At 38.8% G+C, this 26,224-nt stretch overlaps 1 protein-coding gene across 1 annotated transcript; it reads right to left on the bottom strand.

The window, feature by feature from the left end:
- Positions 1-2,454: 2,454 nt before the first annotated feature.
- On the bottom strand, positions 2,455-24,613 carry LOC132145675 (delta-type opioid receptor-like). The gene is made up of 3 exons (XM_059556858.1): positions 24,138-24,613; positions 3,767-4,122; positions 2,455-3,609 (listed from the first exon to the last, which is right to left on the bottom strand). Exons 1-3 carry the CDS (start codon positions 24,374-24,376, stop codon positions 3,080-3,082), a joined length of 1,125 nt encoding a protein of 374 aa, XP_059412841.1. The 5' UTR covers positions 24,377-24,613; the 3' UTR covers positions 2,455-3,079.
- Between the last annotated feature and the right edge of the window lie 1,611 nt (positions 24,614-26,224).

The following is a 26,224-nucleotide window of genomic DNA, read 5'->3' as shown; positions in this document are numbered from 1 at the left end:
CAGGGCTAGTCTGGTCTTGGAGGGCCAGTGTATGCATAGTTTACTTCCACCCCTTATCCAACACACCTGTTCATCATTTCTAAACTGAATACTTTGATTAGCTTGGTCAGGTGTGTTTATTTAGGGTTGGAACTAAACTCTGCAGGACACCCCTCCAGGAGCCGGGTTGAACAGCCTTGTTGTAGAACAAAACATGGATGTCTGTTCTGTTAATCATGGAGCCACAAACTGATGCCTAAACAAGACCATGTATATAATTTGACCATGTACAAATCAGATTATATTTTTGCAGGTTTTTCTCTCTTGTAGTTTCTTATAAACACCTTTTTAAATATTTCTTTAAAAAGCAACACAAACACAAGTTTACTAAAATCACTTATCATCAGCAAAATTACAGCTAAATACATTTGTCAGTATCATAACAATAAAACAATTGACATGGTGAGCTAGTACAATTAGAAAATATCCAGAGGCAATGCATCAAAACACTTATTCTTGTGTTGTGAGTCATCTAGTAGGCCTTTGCTATTTTTGGTTAGACCAAAATCAATCCAGTTAATTGACACAAATGACATAGTGCAATTAAAATTCACCAAGCACTTAGGAGGAATGTTCAATTCACCTCTTAAATGGCAAAATCATCTCTAGAGATTTTAAATGGAATGTAACAAAATGGAGCTGCCAACCACAATGGAACAACAAAATGTACATATCTATGGATAAAATGTACATATCTTTTGCTACACTTCTGACTTGACTGTAAAAGCACAGTGATATATATATATATATATATATATATATATATATATATATATATATATATATATATATATATATATATATATGTCACACTTGCTGTTTTGGTAGGAATATAAGATATAAAGCTGATCAAATTGCATTCATTACAGATCAAAATCAAGACATTCAGAAATGATTGTAGGGTCAAAGAACTGCAATGTTACGTTCAACTAATACACAAAGTCAGTATATATAATATTTATCTCAATATATATGTATAAAGGAACTCCAGAGAAAAGCTTCTTGTGAATTTTGACCTTGCTTCTGGACCCAATCAATATTTCTTGTAAAGGCATAGCCAAGCCACTTTTTATGCAATTTGATACGACATTTAAAGGGGTCATATGATGTGATTTCAAGTTTTCCTTTCTCTTTGGAGTGTTACAAGCTGTTCGTGAATAAATAAGATCTCTAAAGTTGCAAAGACTAAAGTCTTAAACCCAAAGAGATATTCTTTATAAAAATTAAGACTGGTCCACGCCCTCCTAAAAGGCCTCATTTAAACATGCCCCCACATGTCTACGTTAGAATGTGGGAAGATTTTCACCACCCATATGTTCACGCAAAGAAAAAAGGCGTAACATTGCTGGCGTAACATTGCAGCCACCATGTGGTGGAGACGCAGTGTTTCGATGTGAAAGTGAAACTACTTTTTGGCCTTCCAAAAGAGGACACAATTAGAAATCAGTGGTTAAGTTGTAAGGAACAACACTATTCCAGAATAGTTCAACCCAAATATTCAGATGTGTACAGTGCATTTTATGGAGGACTGTTTCCTGATCCTGGGAGAGTAGACTACAATGCCGGCTGTTCTGACTCACAGTCTGTAAGTACGTTTAAATATTTAAATAATTTGCCACTGATGTTTCAAACGCGAGTGTAAAGTAGCACTTGTTGTTAGTTGTTTCTCTCATCACAAATGCAGACATGGTTTTATGTTTATGCAGAACAATGGAATGCAATGCATAAAAAGACAGTATAAGTCATTATAATCCGTAATTATGTCCCCACTTGATGCTACAAATGCCTTGTTTGTAATGTTTTTTTAGACCGATGAGCTTTGTAAAAACTTACACGTTTCAGAAATGTGGGGCATAAAGAAACAATAATGTGCAGTATGTGGAAAATAATACTATATTTTGTCAACCTTAAACCGCATAAACACATTTCATTACAACAAATGCACAAAATACTGTTTTTTGTAGCAAAATCATATGACCCCTTTAATGGATCATTATTCCAACACTCTTAAATGATAATTTGTGTTTCTTCAGTAGGATTTGCTTTCTGTTTTAAGTATACCTTATTGGGAATGTCCTTGAAATGGTGGATTTCAGTCTGTTTGTACACCCCTTCACTGTAACTGAACAAAGAACGACAACATTAGAAAATAAGTTTGTTCAAGGGCTACAGTAATGGAGTAAGTTTGAGAGGAAGCCACAGTTGATTCAGAGTTTGGTATCATGAGCCTGTCTTCAGCAATAATGGCAAATAATCCATCAATATGAATTTTTCTATATTATTATTTTTTTCTTCCACTAAATTATGGTTCAAACCATATACTCTCTGGTCTGTATGTCATAAAATATCACCTTTCTTCACATTTCTCCAATCAGACAGCAATCTGTTCTGTAGCAAGACATATTTTACCATCAGAGTTTTTACATTTGTTTCCCATGTTTGTTTGAGTTTTTCTATTTACCCACAGCTTGTCCTCTACCAGTCCAATATCTGAGAGATAGAAGAAATGAAATATATAAACTGCTGAAAATACTTTTTTTTGTTTTTTTTTTTTTGAGGCAGTTCCCTCCAAATGGAACCCATCTTCACGATTTGCTATCGTAGCCTGTCTCGAATTTCATTTTCGGATTTCATCCATTGTTTGCAGACTTTCTGTGAATGGTCCTTCATTCAGATTTTTGGTCCTCAAAACCAGTAAGATTTCAGACCCTGAAAATCGACTGGACCTCGAAAGTCTGATCGTTTACCCTGTTTTGGACATTGGGCTCAGAAGAGGCTCATCACTGTGTTAGCATTTCTTTTGAAAGATATAAAGTGCAAAAAAAAAGGTGCAGGAGAGGAGCTGCTTAACTCAGTTTCTCTGGTTATCTTCTGAATATGCACAACTTGAGACAGTGTTGAGTATGCTTTTCAAAATGTAGGAAGTGGCTCTTCCATTTATTTCCTAGAATTCAGTAGTGGAGATTTGAGTGACCTCAGATTGCAGGTCCTGCTGGACTCTTCTAGTCTGGGACCCCCGTGGGATCCTCTCCAGGCCTAGTCATACTGGCTTCTTTCCTGTCTCCGAAGGTGCACAAACTGACACTGGCTCCCTTGTGGCATTCCTTGCTTGGCTAAGGCTATTCTGGTCAGCTCTGGTTCGGAAGGGTAGGCAGAAGTCTCGGAAGCATCTCTTGAAATTCTCATCCAGGAAAGCATAGAGGACAGGATTGAGGCTGCTGTTGGTATAGCCGAGTGCAATACACAGGTGCCAGCTGGCAATCACAAATGGGTTCTTCTGGTTGATGTCTACAAGTGTTTTCACAATGATGAAGATGTGGATAGGTGTCCAGCAGATAATGAAGGCAGCTACAACCACCAAGACCATTCGAGTGATTCTACGCATGTTTCTGTCCTTCTGCTTAGAGCCTGAGAGAAGACGGACACTTCTCAAACGTAGGATCATTAGACCATAGCAGATTGTGATGACTAGCACTGGTACCACAAATGCAAAGATAAACACACAAATCTTTGTCACTGTATCCCAGTACCAGTCTGGATCAGGGAACTTCAGCATGCAGACAGTTGCACCTGTTATGGAATAAATTGAAATGGTTCTAGAATCAGAATCAGAATTCTAATTAGATTTTAAAGAAGGTTAACTTTTAATTGCTTGATTTTATCAAGACACATCTTCCAACAAATACAACTTGCTTTCTAAAAATCTTACTCTTAAATATGTACCCACCTTGATTTGTCACTCTGGTAACTGCCATTATCATGATTGGCACTCCAACGGCAGAGGAGAGAATCCAGATGCACACATTGATGATTTTGGCCTTGATTGGGGTACGGAACTCCAGTGCTCTCACAGGGTGGCACACGGCAATGTAACGGTCCACACTCATCATAGTTAGGGTGAAGATACTGGTAAACATGTTATAGTAGTCAATAGCTATGATGATTTTACATAGAAGCTCACCAAAAGGCCAGGTGTTCATTAGATACTTGGCGCTCTGGAATGGAAGTGTACTAGTGGCCAGAGCATCTGCCAGTGCCAAATTGAAGATGTAGATGTTGGTGGCAGTTTTCAGCTTTGTGTATCTGCAGACACAGAAACAAAAGAGCAGTTTGTTAGGACATGTGTATGGGATGGCTAATGTGGTCTTACACTTTGCAGTTTATAAAATTGGTGTAGCACAGTGGTTTATTGGGTAAAACTTTCGCCCCACACAAGAAATGGTTCAGAAACCAGCTGAGCTAGGAAATCTTTCTGTGAGGAGTTGTATGTTTTCCCTTTGTCTGTGAGGAGAACTTGCACATCTGTGTCAAATCAACAGGTGCTCTGGTTTCCCTCACTGGCCTGCAGAGAATAGAAAGCAGCTAAATGTGGTAGCACTAGTTTTTACCTCAAAAACATTTAGTAGTCAAAAGTTAGAAGTGAGGTAAATTTAATGGCATCCAAGTGACCTGTCTCCACTTCTTTATTATTTTGGAAGGCCTGCTGCCTTTTAAACACCAGACCCTTCTGTACACTGTCTATAAACTCATCATAACAGGAACCACACTTTTAGGTAGGTTTTAGGATAGGTCCAACTTATTTTACAGAAGAGGAGATAACATCAGCTAACCATGGGGTACCTCAAAGATCAGTGCATGGCTCATTCTGTTCTCACTATTCAGAACACTAATGACATTTTCATCTGGCAGGAACCAAAGGTTAGTGAGCTGAATATTTTTTTTTCCAGCTGATTTTTAAGCTGGCATTTGATCAGTTTTCTTTCTTTACTACCTCTTTTTACTATTGTGATTCGATCCCTGGAAGCATCAACCAGACAAGTACACATAGTACACATTTTGCATGTCTGTTCTCTATCATTGTACTGAGTAAAATCAGAAAACCTTTGGTTCTGGTGCCAAACCAGTGTCTGAGAACCCTTAAGGACTTTGGTCCAATTTTTCTTGTCATGCACATCATGAAATTGTTACCCAAAACGGAGGCATCTAACCCCCAATTGCTCCCTAGGTATGGTATCAAAAATGGTTGCCAACTGCAGTGTGCATCTCTAATCAATGCTCCGTGAGCAGTTGATTAATTATTGTCGAGTTTGTGCAAGTCTAGTCAAGTCTCGCATCATTGAGTGAAAAGGATTGAGTCAGCAGTCACCATACACCTATTCAACAAATTTGCTCAATAACACCAATTCATTCAGTAATGAAACACTGGGAACCAAACAACAGGAACCAAATTGGTTCTTCACTTCATTGAGAACAAGGATGAAAAATATTTTATTTTTGCACTGGCCAGTGCTGATATCAATCTTGTGGAATCACCTTAGTCATTGAAAGGATACTATGACAAAGATATTGATTTCCTCATTGAACACAGCAAAGAATGAAAGCTCATCAGATCCAGGAAAACATGCATGCTCAGTGGATCTTTCCAATTCTCTATTTTACAAAACACTTTATAACTGTAAATACTGTTGTTGCTGTTTTTTTGGAATCTGTGATGAAAAAAGGTGTTTTCACACACAAGAGCTGTTATTAAGCCTCTAATAAAAAAACCACAACTTGACCCAAAAGAACTAGTTAATTATAGACCGATCTCGAATCTCCCTTTTCTGTCCAAGATACTAGAAAAGGTGGTATTCTCACAATTATATTCCTTTTTAGAGAAAAATGGTATATGTGAGGATTTCCAGTCAGGATTTAGACCGTATCATAGTACTGAGACTGCTCTCCTTAGAGTTACAAATGATCTTCTCTTATCATCTGATCGTGGGTGTATTTCTCTATTAGTTTTATTGGATCTTAGTGCTGCGTTTGACACAATTGACCACAACATTCTTTTGCATAGACTTGAACACTTTGTTGGCATTAATATGAAGTGCATTAGCATGGTTTAAATCGTACTTATATGACCGCCATCAGTTCGTGGCAGTGAATGAAGATGTATCATATCGATCACAAGTGCAGTATGGAGTACCCAAAGGCTCAGTACTAGGGCCGCTACTCTTCACGCTTTATATGTTACCCTTGGGAGATATCATCAGGAAACATGGTGTTAGCTTTCACTGTTATGCTGATGATACTCAGCTCTATATTTCTTCGCAGCCCGGTGAAACACACCAATTTGAAAAACTAATGGAATGCATAGTCGATATAAAAAACTGAATGACAAGTAATTTCTTTCTGCTAAATTCTGAAAAAACACAGGTGTTAATTATAGGACCTAAAAACTCTGCTTGTAATAACCTAGAACACTGTCTTATTCTTGATGGTTGCTCTGTCAATTCTTCGTCATCAGTTAGGAACCTAGGTGTGCTATTTGATCGCAATCTTTCCTTAGAAAGCCACGTTTCTAGCATTTGTAAAACTGCATTTTTCCATCTCAAAAATATATCTAAATTACGGCCTATGCTCTCAATGTCAAATGAAGAAATGTTAATCCATGCATTTATGACCTCAAGGTTAGATTATTGTAATGCTTTATTGGGTGGTTGTTCTGCATGCTTAGTAAACAAACTACAGCTAGTCCAAAATGCAGCAGCAAGAGTTCTTACTAGAACCAGGAAGTATGACCATATTAGCCCGGTCCTGTCAACACTGCACTGGCTCCCTATCAAACATCGTATAGATTTTAAAATATTGCTTATTACTTATAAAGCCCTGAATGGTTTAGCACCTCAGTATTTGAATGAGCTCCTTTTACATTATAATCCTCTACATCCGCTACCTTCTCAAAACTCAGGCAATTTAATAATACCTAGAATATCAAAATCAACTGTGGGTGGCAGATCCTTTTCCTATTTGGCACCTAAACTCTGGAATAACCTACCTAACATTGTTCGGGAGGCAGACACACTCTTGCAGTTTAAATCTAGATTAAAGACCCATCTCTTTAACCTGGCTTAGTTACACATAACATACTAATATGCTTTTAATATCCAAATCCGTTAAAGGATTTTTAGGCTGCATTAATTAGGTAAACCGGAACCGGGAACACTTCACATAACACCCTATGTACTTGCTACATCATTAGAAGAATGGCATCTACGCTAATATTTGTCTGTTTCTCTCTTATTCTGAGGTCACCGTAGCCACCAGATCCAGTCTGTATCCAGATCAGAGGGCCACTGCAGTCACCCGGATCCAGTACGTATCCAGACCAGATGGTGGATCAGCACCTAGAAAGGACCTCTACTGCCCTGAAAGACAGCGGAGACCAGGACAACTAGAGCCCAAGATACAGATCCCCTGTAAAGACCTTGTCTCAGAGGACCACCAGGACAAGACCACAGGAAACAGATGATTCTTCTGCACAATCTGACTTTGCTGCAGCCTGGAATTGAACTACTGGTTTCATCTGGTCAGAGGAGAACTGGTCCCCCAACTGAGCCTGGTTTCTCCCAAGGTTTTTTTCTCCATTCTGTCACCGATGGAGTTTCGGTTCCTTGCCGCTGTCGCCTCTGGCTTACTTAGTTGGTGTCACTTCATCTACAGCGATATCGTTGACTTGATTGCAAATAAATCAACACTATTTAACTGAACAGAGATGACATCACTGAATTCAATGATGAACTGCCTTTAACTATCATTTTGCATTATTGACACACTGTTTTCCTAATGAATGTTGTTCAGTTGCTTTGACGCAATGTATTTTGTGTAAAGCGCTATATAAATAAAGGTGACTGACTGACTGAAAGAGTTTTCAGAGTACTTTGTTTTTTCCTTATTTATTTACTTGTACATACTTGTTCCATCATACAGTTTCCACAAAAGGAGTATCAAACACACAGTTGTGTGATTGCACTCCTGTTCATATAGTACATATGTGAAAAGTGTGCAGTTTATTTTATTGCATAGTGTCTATTGATAATTTACTATCCACTTATCCATCAACGAACTGCAAAGCACATCTCCTTGTGGTGATTATTATTATTATGCATTCTTCCAATCTTAACATTCCTTTTAAATAAGTAAAATGATCTGCTAAATCTGCTAAAATTTATGTAAATGTATGTCTAAAAATGCATGGTTATGGAGACATAAGACATTCCCCTCCTACATCTCTTCATTATCAACCATTTTGCTGTCATCTTGCATGCATCATGTGCTTGTAAAGTGAAAAATTAGTTTACCCTGAGGCAACATCATGGAAGAAACACTTAATGTTATGCAACAAGTGAAAACATTTTTTTATTCCAAATGTTTATTAAGGTAGCACAACAATTCGGTCTTAATAAATCAGATTAATTAGAATGCTTCGCTAAGAGCATAACAGTAAATATAAATTGTTCATGCTTTTTGGACTAATGTCAAAGCCTTAAAAGCACTCTATCAACATTTCTGTATTGTGTGTATATGAGATGGAATGAATAAACAAAATAAGCAAAACCATGCAATGAAAAATAAAGCTCCAAATATTTAGGTATTGTTGTTTTGTTTTTTTAAATGCAATGTATAGTATACAATTTACATAGGACTCAAAACACAGCAAAGAAATGTTTCATCTTAAAACTTCAATCATACAACCTAGGCCTAAGCAATGAGGCATAACATAACAGCTACATTTATTAACACCAACACAGCTGGTATTATATAATAGTTATGCAAGTGCAGATCTCATATCTTGCTGATCATACGTTGAATTGTGCTACAAACCACAGGTTGTGGGTGGAGGTGTTTTAGTGAAATGCTGGAGAGATGTGATTTCCCAAAGGAGAGGAGCGTTTTCACAGACTACACTTATTACAGCTCCATTTATTACTCCCAGTTGTCAGTATGTCAGGTTGGCATGAAGCTCAACCTCAAAACCACTGCAGATTAAGACCCCAGGTAAGTCTTTTAACCATACATGGTATCTGAGGTTGTATTTGCATGGTTTTTTGTGTTTGTTAATCGGACAGGTCACACAAGTATGGTATCATCATTGGACTAAATTCTTCCTTTTACCCAAGAACAAAAGAATACTTTAAAATGCAATTCAGAAAAAAATTGAAAAAAACTCATTTAAAATAAATTTTAGTCATCCCCAAAGGCAAACAATTTGATCTCCGTTTTTCCCAGGTAATTGGCAGTTATGTAAATGTCTATGAATCACATTTAGTCCGCAGAGAGAGCTCTAAAGCTCCATCTCATCTCATGCCTATTCCCAGAGCAATCGTCCAGAACAATTGGCAGTGCAATATGGGCTCTTGCATTCTCCACTTTTTTATCTTCATCTGTAGCTATCAACACAAGCCTGCTCATTGCTCAGTGAGATTTAAAGCATTTGCAGTATTGAAGGTATCTGGAAGGAGAAGAGCATGAGAAAAAGGCATGAGCTGGCTTTGGCTGAAAAATAAAAATATCACTTAATTTGCATTGAAGGTGATGTTCAATGTATTGTATGTTTTTATTCCTAATGTGTGTAGAATAAGCTGCTTTGCTAGAATAAACTGTATATGGTGAATGTAAGTTCATCCATTTAATTATGACTGAATTATGCATATTCTTTATTCTTCATATATCGTTCTATTCTTTCTCACATTTATTAAGACTTTTATACTTGAAACATCACATCAGATATTATCTTGCATAAATGTTTTTATTATTATTATTATTATTGAAAAGGTATGCCGCAATATTTTTAAAAACATACACCTTTATCTTTTCAAAGTCAAAGCTGAACAGTATGTGTTCTATTGTGTTTTCTCTTGTTAAATCACTAATAACAGCTGAAATCGTCCTCACTCAGCCTACCCAGCAGTCAAGTGTGTTAAGCCACTGTCAAGAAAGCATTCATCTCTAGACGTCTCAACATTCAGCTGAGATTCAGCTGAGCAGTTCCTCTAAACACCCGTAGGATTGAGAGATTTGGATGGCCTGTGGACTGAGGACAAAAAAAAAAAACTGTGTTGTGATGTGCACTCACATTTAATTTTGTTCGGCAAATTTTCAAACCTAGATATTTCAATGAGGACCCATGGAATGTAGCATGAGGATGAAAGGCTCCCTTATATTTTGGCAACACATTATTTTGATAGTCCACTTTAGACCTTCTACTAACTACAAGTAACTTTGCAACTACTAATTTGATTTGCCAAGTTGAAACCTGCTTGGTTTGAAAGGGACTTCTGTGAGCTGTGTTTCTTACATCGTTATATTTCTGACAATGGAGAGTGAACCCCCATTTGCTCTCAAAATTTTACCAGAATTTGGCTAATTTGATCACACCTTCATTCACTAACCACCCACAATCCAATATAACTGACAGCCCTGGATATGTGTATCTGCACAGACACACTTTTCTTTAACTCTTTTATATAATTAGGATTTCTCTACATAGCATCTTATTCAACTCTAGTCTGACTGTATATAACTCTATAGCGCTATTTTCCTGGCACAATGTTGCATTTTTTTCTGCCTGTGGAAAGCATGTGGTAAATGCAATGTTAGCTGAAAGAAGTGTGTGTGTGTGTACATTTTATATTTTGTCAGTAATTTTAGATATAGTTAAGTGTATTTTTACGACTTTGGAGCTGTTAAGTGTTAAATATGCCACTGTAATAACTACAGTGGATCATTGTACACAAGCATTTTTTTTTTGGTGCCTTAAAGAATTTTGTCCTTTTCTTGTAATTTCATAGCCACTCACCAAACTTACATACTCCCAGAACAGATGTTTGGGTAGAGAGTGTGACTGAAACAGAAGCCAATCAACTTATTGCAAGCCAGTGAGCCATCTTCCAAGTGAAACTTACATGCAGTTGCTTTAAAAAGCGCTTTTCAGTAAAGTATGTCAAGTCATTTGCTACGCCTTTCGTAACCTGCCATTCTGTACAAGCTTGCAACATGGAGAACTACGCAAGCGATTTGTGTTCAGCACTTATTTATTGGGCATGATTCACAAATAAATAATATTTGTGAATCAGGTGGTCAATAAACGCTAACTGCGCATGCAAATTAACAACTTGATCAGAGAGCACAATTCATTCTCTGTGAATTCCCTTCTGCTTCCAAGATTTCCATGATTTCTTGTATAATTTGCATGTTGTATCAAATAAACTGCCTTACAAGTGTTTTGTGCATGAAAAAGAACAGTAATGTGGATTAATAATCATGGGCTTCCAAGTTTTTTGGATTAGCAAACAATCCCTTAGCAAACAATCTTTGTATTTTAGCCCCATCAGCACAGCGTCAGATGAAAATGCCTCCTGATGTCTGTTCATGCTGAGTGTGGGAAGATTAATTATAAAAAGGGGTTTTGTTCAGAATTAACTCAACGTGAGGTTTGTTCCCATGAACATATCCATCTGCATATATAGAGTTAATTACCACACAAACACAGACTCCTGTATTATTATCACAGAGTATGAGAACAAAACCTGACAGCATGGGAAAGATTTGTGCTTACAATACATCATAAAAGTAAGATTTTGATTTAACCTGTAAAGGTCATATGCATTTCTTAATGAAATGGCAAATGGTTTAAAGGTAGCACAGCTGCCTCACAGCAAGAAGGAATCTGGTTTGAGTCAGATGACCTTTCTAATGGATAGAACTTTTTTTTCTGAACTACATTAATCCTAACTTAAAAAAAAAAATAATAATAATAATAATAAAATAAAAATAAGTCAGTCTCATCTACTCAAAAGAGGCTGTCTTTGATGCCCGACAGGGATGAATCACACATCCCAAGAGGATTCCATCACTTTACCCAAGGCTAACCTTTAAAATGTTAAAACGAATGGAAATTCTGTCATCACTTAATCAGCACTTAGATTGATTTTGTTTACAGTGGGACAATAAAGGAGTTTTCTGAATATCAGAGCAGCGCAAAAATGACAAAAGTATTATAAAATCCAAGTCACACCAGTTTCAATCAACAATCGTGGGAGCCCATGGGGAAGAGAAATCAAAAGTGAGATCATTTTTACATCTCAAATATTTCTCCTAGACAGAAATTAGGTTACTTAAGATTGAATGGCGATTTTGCTTGAGGCTCCTGAATCTTAAACTTGTCTCCTGAGACAAAAACTCTAACACTCTCACAACGGTCTCCTTTAAAGCTTTAAAAGAGATCTCAACAACATCACACACTGTGCTCAGGTATTTCTCCCTAGCTAAAGACTCTGGTGGTCTCACATTTGTGTAAAGTTGTCAAGATCTCTTCTAAACCTTTAAAGAAGACCATTGTGAGAGTGTTAAGAGTTTTTTCTCATGAGACAAGTTTAAGAAGCAGGAGAGTCAAGCAAAAGTTTCCTTTCAATCTTCAGGTAATTATTTCTGTCTAGGATAAATAATTGAGATGGTGAAGAGATCTCTTTTTTATTTTATTTTTCTTCCCTCTGGTTAGCTTCAATGTCATGTATCTACCCCATTACGATCAGATTGTTTCCTGTCTCTACTGCTACTGTCCTGACCATTAAAGGTGAAAAACCTCATTGCAATAATAAAAAAGCAACAGCAAGCTCTGAGCAGTAAAACGTTTTTATAATGGAGTCTTGCATGAGATTACAGCAAGACAACAATGAGATCTCACACGTTTCTCTCGTATTGTCATTTTGGATTCCTTTCTTTCAGACATTCGTCATGTCTCAGTTGTGTCTACTTTTATTTAGGAGAAACATCTGAGACACTGTTGAGAGTAAAATGAGAAATACACGAGAATCATAACTAAGTCTCCTGAGCTTATAAAGAGCAATAAAATAAAATGTTCCTGTGGGAGGGGCCTGGGTCCGTGTGACATCACACAGCCAAAAATCTGAGAGTGGCTTGATTTGAAAAAGTGGATATTATTTATCTGGATTAAAAAATAAATAAATAAATAAATAAATAAAAACAACAATGGGTGGATTTTTATCATTATAGGGTGGTTGTGTACCACACTGCCAACACACGTTTCAGTTCAAACTACATGTAAAAGTGAATTTTGCATCCGATGACCCCTTTAAGTCTGAAGAAGATTCTTCTTTTTAAAAGAATTCTGGTTTCCAGTATATAAGCAGTAACAATGCAATTAGCTCAATGTCAAGCTCAGGCTGGTTCAGTACAGTTTCTTATATTTGTTCATTTTGTGTTCATCTCTTCCATCTATTTTATTTTCTGCCTACAAAACGAATCCAATTAATTCTGGTATGTCCACAGTAATATAGTATATGACTATTGGCTCTCAAAACAGGAGCTCTGGCTCATGGCCATTTGCTGTGCTCGATTCTGAACACTGTGCAACTGAAATGCTGATATATCCATTTTAAGCATCGGTACATTATGTTTTTCTAGGAGAACAACCTCCCTTTGCATTAAAGCATTTCTAGCCTTGATAATTCTTGCTGATTCCAAGAAATTATTCAATCAGCTAAACAATTAACAGGCTCATGAAATTGCTAAATTAAATTCCCAATAGGGCTTTTTCTCAAAGTGTTCATAAAAATCTAATTATTTTACTGACAACCTGACATATGTACTGTAATTGCAAGTATGTTTTTGGAGGACTTAACCTTAACCTGTAACCTGACTTCATTGTGTACTGATAAATGTTTTAGTACACACTGACAGCATCTGCTGGTATTTGTCAAAGAGACATGTAGACAAGCCCCTTTCATTACACTCATTATGACTCACACAAAAACAGTTGATAATTAGTGACACATTGCCATATGCTGATCTCTCTAAATCTGCTAAGAAACACTGACGCATGATTATGATGCTTTGTAGTCCACTAACAATTGGTTTAATCACATATATACAATATATTCATGTTGGTTCCATTTTTCTAATAGAGTGAGCAACAGAGAACAATATCTCTGGCATATATGCTGTTTTTGTGGATGATTTTGACGTCACAAGCAGGATGTTAAGTTTGGACCATCTGCCCTGTCGGCTGATCTACAACTCACACACACAGAACTGTGCTAAGAGGGAAGCATGCTGCGGTGAGTCAGACTGAAGCACTCACACACAAATATGTATAATGAAGACATTATGTATATCTCAGCTGCATATAAACACAAATATTCTGCATCTACAATATTTGTCTTGTCTCATATGTAGGATTATTTCTGCAACATATCCAACCAAGGAAAACAAAACATCCAAAAACATGTTCCTACAGAGGTACAATAGTTTGATTTTTAAAAAATCTTCAATAAAATCTCAGCCTATGTTGTTCCAAATTTGCCAATCTTATTTCTTTTTTGATGGGTTGATTTCTGAAGAACCCGAAAGGAGAAATTTAGAAGAGTGTGCTTGCTCCTCCTTTTTCCATTGCTGTCAAGCTCCAATCAATAAAAAAACAAAAATAAGCAAAAAGTACCATTTAAATAATTCATATCACTCATGGGTTGTATTTAAGATATTCTGAAGCCATATTCAGTCTTAACGTATTGAAGGTTACTGAAAATCTGTTACATGAAAATCTTACCTCTCAAGGTTTAATTGTAATTCTACATGTGGTTGCAGCACACAAGAACCAAGAACTAGGTTTCAGTAACATGAGACCAGGCACAGCAAATCTAAAGGGCCATATCAGAAGTGACTTTGTGCACTTCAGTGGAGGGTAAGATTATAACAAAGATGATTGTAGACCAAAATTACCTTTTGTGTTCCACTCAGAAAAAAAAAAACAAGCATATAGTAGGTTTGGGCAACATTGGAAAAAACGTCTTGGGTTACTTGACTGTAACCCTGTTCCCTGAAAAAGCGGGAACGAGATGCTGCGCTCAATAGCGCTAATGAGAAAATTCTTTGTTTCGACTGGTTGTGAAGCACGTGTGTCAAACATGCCAAGAATTGGCATAAATAACCTTGGTAGGTGACGTCACATATTACATGCACCTGAAGGTTATAAATAAACGTGACACGGAAACACCCTCAGGTTAATATTTGTCTGAAAAGACGTCCGGGCACATTTACAGTGCGGCATTGAGGCGAAGCATCTCGTTCCCGCTTTTTCAGGGAACAGGGTTACAGTCAAGTAACCCGAGACGTTCCCTTATCAAAAGCTACTCTCGATGCTGCGCTCAATAGCACTAATGGGAACGAGAATACCAACGCCGCCGCACTGTAAGTGTCTGGACCCCCAGGGTTGTGTAGTGTGTGCGCACAAACATCGAAGAGGTCTCAGACATGTCTCTGGGATGTGGACTCAAGGACATGTGAGCCTGGAGTTGAATGGACATCCAAGCTATAGAATCTGACAAATGTGCACCTCTTGCTAAAGCCATTGAAGATGCCATCCCCCTGGTTGAATGAGCCCTAACTCCTAGAGGCGAAGTTTGACCACGCGCCTCATAGGCTAGGGCAATAGCATCCCTCGCCCAATGTGAAATTGTTTGCCTGGTGGTAGCCGCTCCCCGGTTGCGGCCCCCATTGCATATGAAAAGTTGCTCTGACTTACGCCACTGGCTGGTTCGGTGGACGTAAATCTGAAGAGCACGTACTGGACACAGTAAGTGAAGTCTTTCCTGATCCGGTGTCGTGAATGGCGGAGGACAGAAGGCTTAGAGAATGACTGGATGTATGGTCGAGAAAGGAACTTTCGGAAGATAATTTGGGTGAGGATGTAAAATAACTTTGACTCGCCCAGGGGCAAAATCTAAGTAGGATGGCAGTACTGACAAAGCCTGTAAATCCCCAATTCTCTTTAAATAGGTAATGGCCATGAGAAAAAACATTTCTAAAGCCAGAAGCCTGTCAGGCGCTGATTCTAATGGTTCGAATGGGGGGCCAGCCAACCCTTCAAGCACTATGGCTAAATCCCATGAAGGGACCGTAGCTCTAGTGCAGTGGTTCTCAACCCGCGGCCCGTCACGAATTCAAATGCGGCCCGCCATATGCTGAATAAAAAAAATAAAAAAAAAACGTTCAGTTTTACAATTAATTTTATTTTTTACATTAATTAAAACATTTAGGCTACTAATGAAATATAAGCTATATCCTAATGTTTTTATGTGAAATTATTTTGTTTTTCATATATCATTTTCAGACATGAGCAGACCTACTCACATAACATTACGAACACAAGCGCGCACTTTGGCAGAATTCAATTCAAGTAGTCATCAACAGCCATTAGTTAAGGAAAAATTGAGCATCAGAATGGACAAATTTGTTTTTAAGGGAGAAAAAAAGAAATGTGAAAAATGCCAGTAAATGAACATGTACAAACAAGAATAGTCGCAGTATCAGTAGTGAAGGAGATGTGCTGGATTTTCGGTTTGCCCCGCAACTCACTTGAAGAAAGGCCAGCATCTCTTAGTTGGTCCCTCTCAGGGGCCAGACGTGAAGGTTCCAGAGCTCGGGCCCGGGGATGAAATACTGTCCCCTGCGCCTGAGAGAGAAGATCTCTCCTGATCGGAATCGCCCACGGCGAGCCGTCGAGGAGGGATATTAGATCTGAGAACCAGACTCTGGTCGGCGCGCTATCAGTAAGAGGCGAGACCCCTGTTGGCCAGGACTCCCGGGAGCAGAGCAATCGGAGGAAAGGCGTAAAGACGCAGTCTGGGCCACGCATGGGCCAATGCGTCCAGACCCAGGGGAGCTGGATGAGTCAGAGAGAAGTAGAGTGGACATTGTGTTACTCCTGTGTAACAAAGAGGTCCACCTCTGCTTCGTAAAATCTTTTCCAGATTTGACTCACTACTTTGGGGTGGAGTTTCCATTCCCCGTGTGTCACAGCTTGTCTGGACAGCAAATCTGCTCCAACATTCATATGCCCAGGAATGTAAATCACCCTGAGGGACAGGAACTTGTCCTGTGCCCAAAGCAGAACCTGCTGCGCTAACTTGTTCAAGCGGCGCGAACGCAGTACACCCTGGCGATTTATGTAAGAGACTACAGATGTGTTGTCCTCCCGCACTAGGACATAATAGCCTCTCAACTGCTGGAGGAAGTATTTCAGGGCCAGATATACAGCCTTCATTTCGAGGCAATTGATATGCCATTCAAGAAAATGATCTCTCCAGATCCCTTGGGCTGGATGGCCATTTAAGACCACTCCCCAGCCCGTGAGGGAAGCATCTGTCGTTAGCATCTTGCGACGACAACATGGACCTAGAGTGGGACCAAAAGTCAGAAACCGGGGTCTGAACCACATAGATAGGGTACGAAGCCCCTGGCGCGTAACCCTTATTTGCCTCTGGGGATTGGCCCTTGGATGAAATCCCCTGGCTCTAAGCCACAACTGAAACAATCTCATGTGCAGGAGGCCCAAAGGTATCACCATGGATGCAGCTGCCATGAGACCTAAAACTTTCTGAAAGTGATGAACTGTGACTTTCTGGCCTAGCTTTATGTTCTTTAGGGTGTTTGGAATGGATTCGACATGTGCAGGAGAAAGCTGTGCCTGCATTGCGACGAGTCTCATACCACCCCCAAATACGTGGTCCTCTGGGCAGGTGAGAGAATGCTTTTCTTGACGTTGAGCCTCAACCCCAGAGATTCGAGATGAGCAAGAACGACATCCCGATGTCGAAGCGCTAGCTCCTGAGACTGAGCCAGAATCAGCCAGTCATCTATATAACACAAAATGCGGCTGCCTTGGGAGTCATAGAGGAGCCAGAGCTGCATCCATATATTTCGTGTACGTGCGGGGTGACAAAGCTAGGCCGAAGGGAAGAACCCGATACTGGTAAGCTTTGCCCCTGAAAGTGAACCTCAGGAACTTCCTGTGTTGTGGCAAGATCTCGCTGTGAAAATAAGCGTTCTTGAGATTGATAGTCCAAACCAATCGCCTGACTGGATCTGAGACACAATCATCTTGATTGTCACCACTTTGAACTTCTGAGGTATGTTCTGAGGTAGCGGTTCAACCCGTGAAGATCTAAAATCGGACGCAACCCCCCATCTTTCTTGGGAACAAGAAAATACTGGCTGTAATAGCCTGACTGCCTGTCTGGCAGGGGAACATGTTCTATGGCCCCATTTTCGAGTTTGCAAATCCTGTGTCAACAAATGCGCTCGTTCCAATTTCACGGAAGTGGAGACCACGCCGTTGAAACGCGGAGGACGATACGCAAACTGAATCCTGTAGCCTTTCTCTACAGTCCTTTCTACCCATGGGGAGACATTTGGCAGTAGCATCCACGCTGCCAGCTTCTCCGAAAGGGGCACTAATTTTGACACTTGGTTTTGTTGGGGGATGTTAGATGTCCGGTGTCCTGAAACATGGCAGGAGGCAAACGAGCATTTAACCCCAGTCCCGACGCTTGAGCAAGGCGGGGGAGGAACCTCACAAACGCTTCCTCATAGCGCTTCATCTCCCGAAACCTAGTGGCAACAGTGTTGACGACATCGCCAAAGAGGCCGAAAGGCGAGACAGGGGCATTCCGAATGAAAGCTCAATCCCTCTCCTTGATGCCGTGAGGTTCAGCCACATATGTCTCTCCGTGGAGACCATAGCAGCCATAGAACGGCCGATGGCACAGCCCGTCTGCTTAGTCGCATGCAGAGACAGATCTGTGGCTCGGCGAAGTTCTAAAAACGCCTCTTCATCGATGGACCCGCCTGTGCTCATGTCTTTTAGCAGGTCAGCCTGATATGCCTGCAGAACCGCCATGGTGTGCAGGGCAGCACCAGTCGGACCCGCGGCCTGAAAAGCTTTCCCCACCAGCGAAGATGTCATTTTGCACGGCTTGGTGGGGAGTGTAGGCTTTTTAAGGGACGATGAAGTCCCAGGGGAGAGATAGCCCGCAAGCATCTCTTCCACCTGAGGCATCATCATAGCCCCATGCCTTTGCATTGACGATAGTTGAATAAATCGACATTGACGGCATGAAGACACAGGACGAATACGGCTTACTCCACGACCGTACTAGCTCATCGTGGAGATCACCGAAAAAATTGGCCACCCGACAGAAATCTGTCGTCTAATTTTGAGCATTTGGGGGTCTCTTGCTCCTATGGTCAGTCTAGCTTTAAACGATCGACTGCACGAGTTACCACCTTGAGTAGCTCCTCATACGCTTTATCATCGCGGGAGGAGCGCTCTGAGGTGGCACTTTCCATCTCAACAGAGGCAATAGATGAAGTCTCCTCGGGCCGTTCAGAAGAAGCGCCGGGGCGCGCTTGAGAAACGGACGCGAGGGCTTCATGATCTGGTGAGAGCGCGAGAGAAAGGGGCGGAGTCATGCCACGCGCCTCAGCCAGATCGACCCCCAGGATCTTAATGAGGGAGAATCTGCCGGCTCGTAATTTTGGAAAAATGCGAGCCGCGCGCGAACCACTTTAATAGATAACATGTCACAGTGCTCGCATTCTCCCTCGAGCCTGAGGGCAGCGTGCTCTTCCCCCAAACACTCAAAACAGAATCTGTGAGGATCATCCTTTGAGATGAGCCTCTGACATGGAGGCACGCATCTCTTATTTGATTCTGTCTGTTTTTTGTCTTTTAATATTTTACTGCAACGCAGTGTTTTATTTATATTTTCCCCCTTTTTTTCTTTCTATTTATTTTCCAATTTACTCGACTCTAACACACGCACACACACAATGTGATCCTTGAAGACAAAGAAACCTGAGGGTGTTTCCGTGTCACATCTATTTATAATCTTCAGGTGCGTGTAATATGTGACGTCACCTACCGAGGTTATTTAAGCCAATTCTTGGCATGTTTGACACACGTGCTTCACAACCGGTCGAACAAAGAATGTTCTCATTGGCGCTATTGAGCGCAGCATCGAGAGTAGCTTTTGATAAGGGAACATCCTTCTATACTTGCCTTCACAACTGCAAACACATAACTATAGAATTCAGTTCGCAATGAACACTAGTGGTAGTAAAGCACCAATGACATTTATTATTTTTCAAACTAATTATGATTGTAGGGGCAGATTATCAATTACTTGAGGTCTATAATGTGACCTTGAAATAATTTTTCTACAGTGCATGAACTGTAAACTAATACATTTTGCATCACATAACTCCATAGCTCCATTTATGGCTTTTCTGTCATAGTAAACTTGTTCATTCGCTCACCCGGTACAGTACTGCATCTGCGACGCAAAACATTTAGCTATGAGTCCTGTGAAACATGAGTTACGATAAAAAACCACACAGCTAAAATGGCACGGTTGCTTCTGCAAATGTGTTTTTATCTCATGTTTGCTTTTGTTAACACTGTCTGGGTTTAGGGTCAGGTTTTGCGTAGGTGGTATGTTATTTTCAAACACAATAGAGCATTAACCTTTTAGCAGACATTTTTTTTTCCAAACTGCCACAACCAGCGTAATAAAAGATGCCACATTCACATTCATCTGTTCTGGATAAAATTGAACACTTTTTATGCCACTCACAGAACTTTTCACTTTGAAAGTACCCTGAAATGTGCAATAAGGAACATAATATCTCTTTGCAGAAATGCTGCCACAGGCATATTTTTCCAATGAGTCTGGGTTGGGTTTGGAACAACATGAGGGAGATTAAATAACAACAGAATTATTCCTTCAAAAAATATCAGCCATTATTAGGTTTCCAGCAAAATTCCACACCATTAATATATTTTTTGGACATAGATGTATTACATCTGCCTGTGGGTATGTCTATACTTAATGGCCACCACTATACAGTAGAACAAAAAGACAAGGCAATTACAGACATACATAAACTGAACGCCAATTGCAGTCAAACATTTTCCATCACAAAGCCTTCCTCTCCACCCGATCCACCTGCTACCCATAACCTGTGTAGTGATGCTGCACTTTTACCATAGAGACTCATTTGCAGAATAATGATGTTGTTGTTTTAAAGAATGTACCAGCACTACAGGCTTTCTAGTGCAGCCTTAATAATCATTTGCAGGTCTCCTCAGTCACAGAGGTCTCAGTGACGGGTGATGAAAAGACCCTCAGACAGACGACTGACAAGTGCCTTCAGCTTTAACTCAATTGTGTGAGCCGCCATCATTATCAGTCATACGGCACAGACTCCCACCATCTTCTGATGTCCGCCTGCACGAGGGTAAAACCTGGTTGTATTTCAACAGATTTTTCTTTGCCTTCATTCCAAAATGAACTCATTTTGTGTCTTTCTTGCTTCTTGTTCAGTCTATCATTTCCTGTTTACAGGCTTGCTCATAAAATAATGCTAAGAGGATTGAATTTTTACTGCTGCAAATTCAGTACAATTGGTCTACTCCGAGTTGCTGGTGACCGCTGCTGCTAAATGACTGTATATTTCTTTCTTATCTTATCTTGTGTCAGAGAAGAGCTTCCAAACCTTGAAAATATTTTGATGCAGGGTTGAGTATAATATAAGGCTCTCAGAAACTCAATTTGTTACACCATAAATGAAATGATGCTGAATTGGAATTTGAATTCAAAAAGAGGAATTTATGTAATTGCAATAAAAAAAAAAATAAAAAAAATAAAAAAAAGCAATGAGTTTCCCTCTAAAGATAAATGTTACCAATCAAATAAAAGCAGATTTACCAAGAACAGATTTTACACCATGGAAAATAAAAGTAAGTAAATAAATAAATAAATATTATAATGATTATTACATTATTTGAAATCATTAAAATTTGTAAATATTTATTTTTATTCTAATTTAGAATAATTTCTGAAGGCTTTCTGAAAATTCTACTTTGCATCACAGGGAATAAATTACATTTTTAATTATATTCAAACAGAAAAGGGTTCTTTTAAATTGCAATAATGTGCATAAATACATATAAATTATGTTTTAATTCTATTTCCTTAAATTCATATTTAAATTAACACATTTATTTATTTTGTCAATATTCCTCATATTCAAAATAAAGAATTTTGTTTCATAATATGTGTTCAGTGTGTATTTTTATATGTGCACACTTGTATTCAACAACGAATATAGAAGCTATCTATCTATCTATCTATCTATCTATCTATCTATCTATCTATCTATCTATGTTGTTCTCTATCTATCTATCTATCTATCTATCTATCTATCTATCTATCTATCTATCTATCTATCTATCTATCTATCTATGTTGTTCTCTATCTATCTATCTATCTATCTATATATGTGTGTGTGTGTGTGTATGTATATGTATACATACACACACACACACACACACTGTAAACACACAAATATCATGTAAACACAAACTTTTATTTGATGCTTATTTATTTACTTAAATTTTGTTTAATTTATTTTACTTTCTTTTTTTTTAACAATCATTTATCATTGCTAGGAAAAAAAAAGATCCATCCATATCTTAGTACCTTTTAATCTAATTATGAAAAAAAAATCAGTTAATCATAAACTGCCAATCATAATAATTTTTGCTTATGTTTCCACTGCACACTTAATATATCTTTATCAGTGTGCAACTTACAATTGTCTAATTATTCAAAGTGAAAGCACCTCATGTTAAAGCTAAGCTCTACTGTACTCTGAGGCAGAGAAGAATTAGCACTCAATTATTATGTTGATTAAAGCTGTCTGTGTAGAAGCACCTCAGTATCAGGAGAATAGAACAATTACTGTCATTGTGACGACCCACAGCTGCGGCGGCTCCTTTTTACAGTCATTTTCCAGACATCCCGGCGACTTCAAGACTCTCGCTGTGGCTGTCAACTTCAAGCTGATAAATTAAAAAGATATTCTGCTTTGCACACACACACACACACACAAAAAGCTTTTTGAAAATAATGAAAGGCTATTAAAATGATGAGTCAAGGCCCACAGTGGTGTTTGATAGATCTTTAGTTTAAATGGGTAAGGTTAGATATGTCAGTTACCTCTTCGCCTCTACTCACCGAGAGCGTATATTACCTCATAGAGAGATATTTATCGCATCTGAATGCCACACTCTGGAATAAAATGGATCAGAGTGCACACTAGATGCCTCTTGAGATAGCTATGGTTGTGCCCATAATGCTATTTCCATCAGATGGTCCTGAAATTAGGTCGTTTCCTGTCCTAGCTCTCCTAACTGATAGTTTGGGCAGGAGCACAGCAGTGAGCATCTCCTCTCTCAAGACTTGACACCTGATAAATAAGCAGAGCTCTAGCACAGCCACCCGTCAGCAGCCCAATTAACATGGGGGGGAGATGCACATATATTACAATCAGGGACAGCACCACCAATCAATACCTGATAACATGTTTTTGTGTTCGTCCACACTACTCATTGCAACCTGAGAAAAAAAAACCAAAAAAAAAACCCTATGACAATCATCTAAGATTGCTGATCCCCAGGGTCTAAGGCATGAAACTAATTACAGATGTACATTAATACATGACTTGCACGCTGTGTGTTCACAAATGGTGAGGAGTTTGCTCTAATGAATCATTTTTCACATTGTGCATTTGCTCCTTTAAGCCGGATATCTGATTCACACATTAATTTACCCAAAACCAACACATAAAGTGAAAAAGAGGTGACCGGGGCAAGTTGTCACAAAGACCAATTTCACACATGCTTGTTTTCTCTAGCAGTGGTTTTTATATCAGGCACCTACTTTGAATATGTTCTTATATTTCATAATTCATCATAGTTTTATAACCGCTTTTATGTAAACAAGTAAACATGGTAAACCTAAACGGTCAAACAAGAGTCAACTATATATTGATGATTTAACAGAAATAACTGTTCTCAAGATTTTGCTAAAAATCATTAGGAAATTAAGTAAAGATAATGTTCCATGACGATATGTTGTAAATTTCCTACCGTAAATATATCAAAACTTAATTATTGAGTAATAATATGCACTGCTAAGAAATTAATTTGGACAACTTTAAAGGTGATTGTTTTCATTATTTAGAAAATTGTTTGTTTTGTTATTTTGCACCCTCAGATTCCAGATTTTCCAATAGTTGTATCTCAGCCGAATATTATCCCATCCTAACAAACCATGCATCAATGGAAGGCTTATTTATAACGCTTTCAGATGATGATGATGATCATTATTACTGGTTTTGTGTTCCAGTGTCACACATATACTTGCATCACTAAAATGTCATAAAAGATCAGTGTGTATTTAATAAACTGTATTGTTTCAAGGCAATAGCTAACTGTGGAAAATGGTTCAGTTGAAACTGAATAGACTCTAGATAGATAGATAGATAGATAGATAGATAGATAGATAGATAGATAGATAGATAGATAGATAGATAGATAGATTCCACACGCGTTTATGTTTTGTCTCTCTTACCTGACCACTCCATACATCACGAGGATGTTTCCCAAGAGTCCCACCACGCAGATAACGGAGTACAGAGCAGTGATGGAAATGGCGATGATGATTCCCGCGGGGCTCTTTACCGGGTTAGGCTCGGTGTAGTTCCTCCCGTCGGGAACGAAGCCCATCACCTCGTCGGGGAAAGAGACATTAAACGGGTTAATGGAGTAGAGATCGGACATGTCGGCGCCGGGGATGACGGACGGCTCCATCGCTTCAGCGTCGCTGCCCAAAGTTGCGCTTCACTGTTTGAACTCGATCTGAAACCGGGAAAATGTATGAGAAGCTATAGGCTAATATGAGCTCGGTTTGTGCAGGAATCGTAAGCGGTCAGTATAAACTCGCGTCCAGCCGGGGTTAGAGACAGCAGGAATGAAAGTTTCTCTCGTCTACAGGTGTGAGATGCGCTCTGCTCTCTGAACGGATCTGATCTCAGCCTCAAACTTGCGCTTTTTTATGTGAGGGAGGCGAGTAGAAGTTGAGCTTCACTACGTCAACCTGCATTATTCGGATTCCCGACACATAATTAAACGACCCGTGAGATTTATGACCGACATGGCATATTTAACAGCAGCCACAGAACAAGCAGAGAACTTAAGCATAAAAACACGTTTAGCCTTCGTGACACTAAATAGCAGTCGAAAAAACGGTTGCATTTGTGGTCTGTAAATATGTAAAACCTATAGCATAAAACCTAGCTTATGCTAGTATATGCTTTTTATTGCTTAGGATACTTTGCGATTCGCACATCTCTCATTTTAGTATCAACAGTAACTTATATGTTTTATTTATGAATCATAAGCTTTTTCCTTATGGGGACTAAATACATAAATAAATGCATGTCCCCACAAGGTCAATGTTTATTGGTATTAAAGTCTTTGTGGGGACCATCAAGCAAATCATATAATTAATACACAAAATACACTGCCACAATGTAGGCTAGGGGTCTTGTTGGTATTTTCAAGTGGGTTGCAATGTAGGCTACTGTAGTTGCAGGGGTTTTCTGAGTGTGTGGTTGCTAGGATGTTCTGGATGGTTGCTAATGCATTGCTAGGCAGATGTTGGGGTAAGTGTTTACTGTATGGGTGCCAGTTTGACAAAGTCAAAAGAGTAGCCAAGTCTGGTTATGCTGTTATGCTCAGATCCCTTTTCACTGTAATGTTTTATTTTCTTCTTTACCTTTTTCATCCAAAAACATTTTACTAAAATGACTCCCTAACACTTAGATTGCCAATGTCTGAAAGGCTTTCTGACTGAAAAAATTCTGGATTTTAAGACCCGCAAAAGCAAATAAATGAAGTTTGTATCTCCTTGACTGGCTTACGAATTAATGCAAACCAGTGCAAACAGGACGCAAGTACAAAATCTAACTGCACCCCAGTATTCACTGTCAAGTAGGCTAATGATAACATCCTTGATTTTAGCCTTTAATTCAAGACTGTGTTCTGACTAAATCTTGAATTTAATTTCACTGTTAACAACATTGTTACTATCTTAATCATTTTAGTCAGATGATAAATGTCATGTCCTTTATCATCATTGGCTTGAATGAACAGTAACAGAATCATTGTCATTTCAGCCATGACAGTGATTAGTTCAGCAAATTTGGAAGATTAGACTAACATTTCCATGTAATGTTCAGAGATTTATTTCTCCAGTCTGTTGTTAGCATTCTATATTCATTGAATAAACCAGGTGTGCCTAAAATCCATCATTTTAGGTAATTGTTCTTGTGCTGATCTTTGTTTTAGTGTTTATTTTTCTAACAAGTTTACATTTAGTAAGTTATTTGATGCAGGGTGTGGTATCATGACTATGAGCTTGCAATTAAGCCTGCAGAAGTCACCTTTAATGTCAATGTCACCTTTATTTATATAGCGCTTTAAACAAAATACATTGCGTCAAAGCAACTGAACAACATTCATTAGGAAAACAGTGTCAATAATGCAAAAATGATAGTTAAAGGCAGTTCATCATTGGATTCAGTTATGTCATCTCTGTTCAGTTAAATAGTGTCTGTGCATTTATTTGCAATCAAGTCAACGATATCGCTGTAGATG

The sequence above is a fragment of the Carassius carassius genome, chromosome 8 (assembly GCF_963082965.1).
Source record: "Carassius carassius chromosome 8, fCarCar2.1, whole genome shotgun sequence".
NCBI lineage: Eukaryota > Metazoa > Chordata > Actinopteri > Cypriniformes > Cyprinidae > Carassius > Carassius carassius.
The sequence above is the reverse complement of the archived record's forward strand: the minus strand, read 5'-3'. Positions and strand labels throughout refer to the sequence as shown.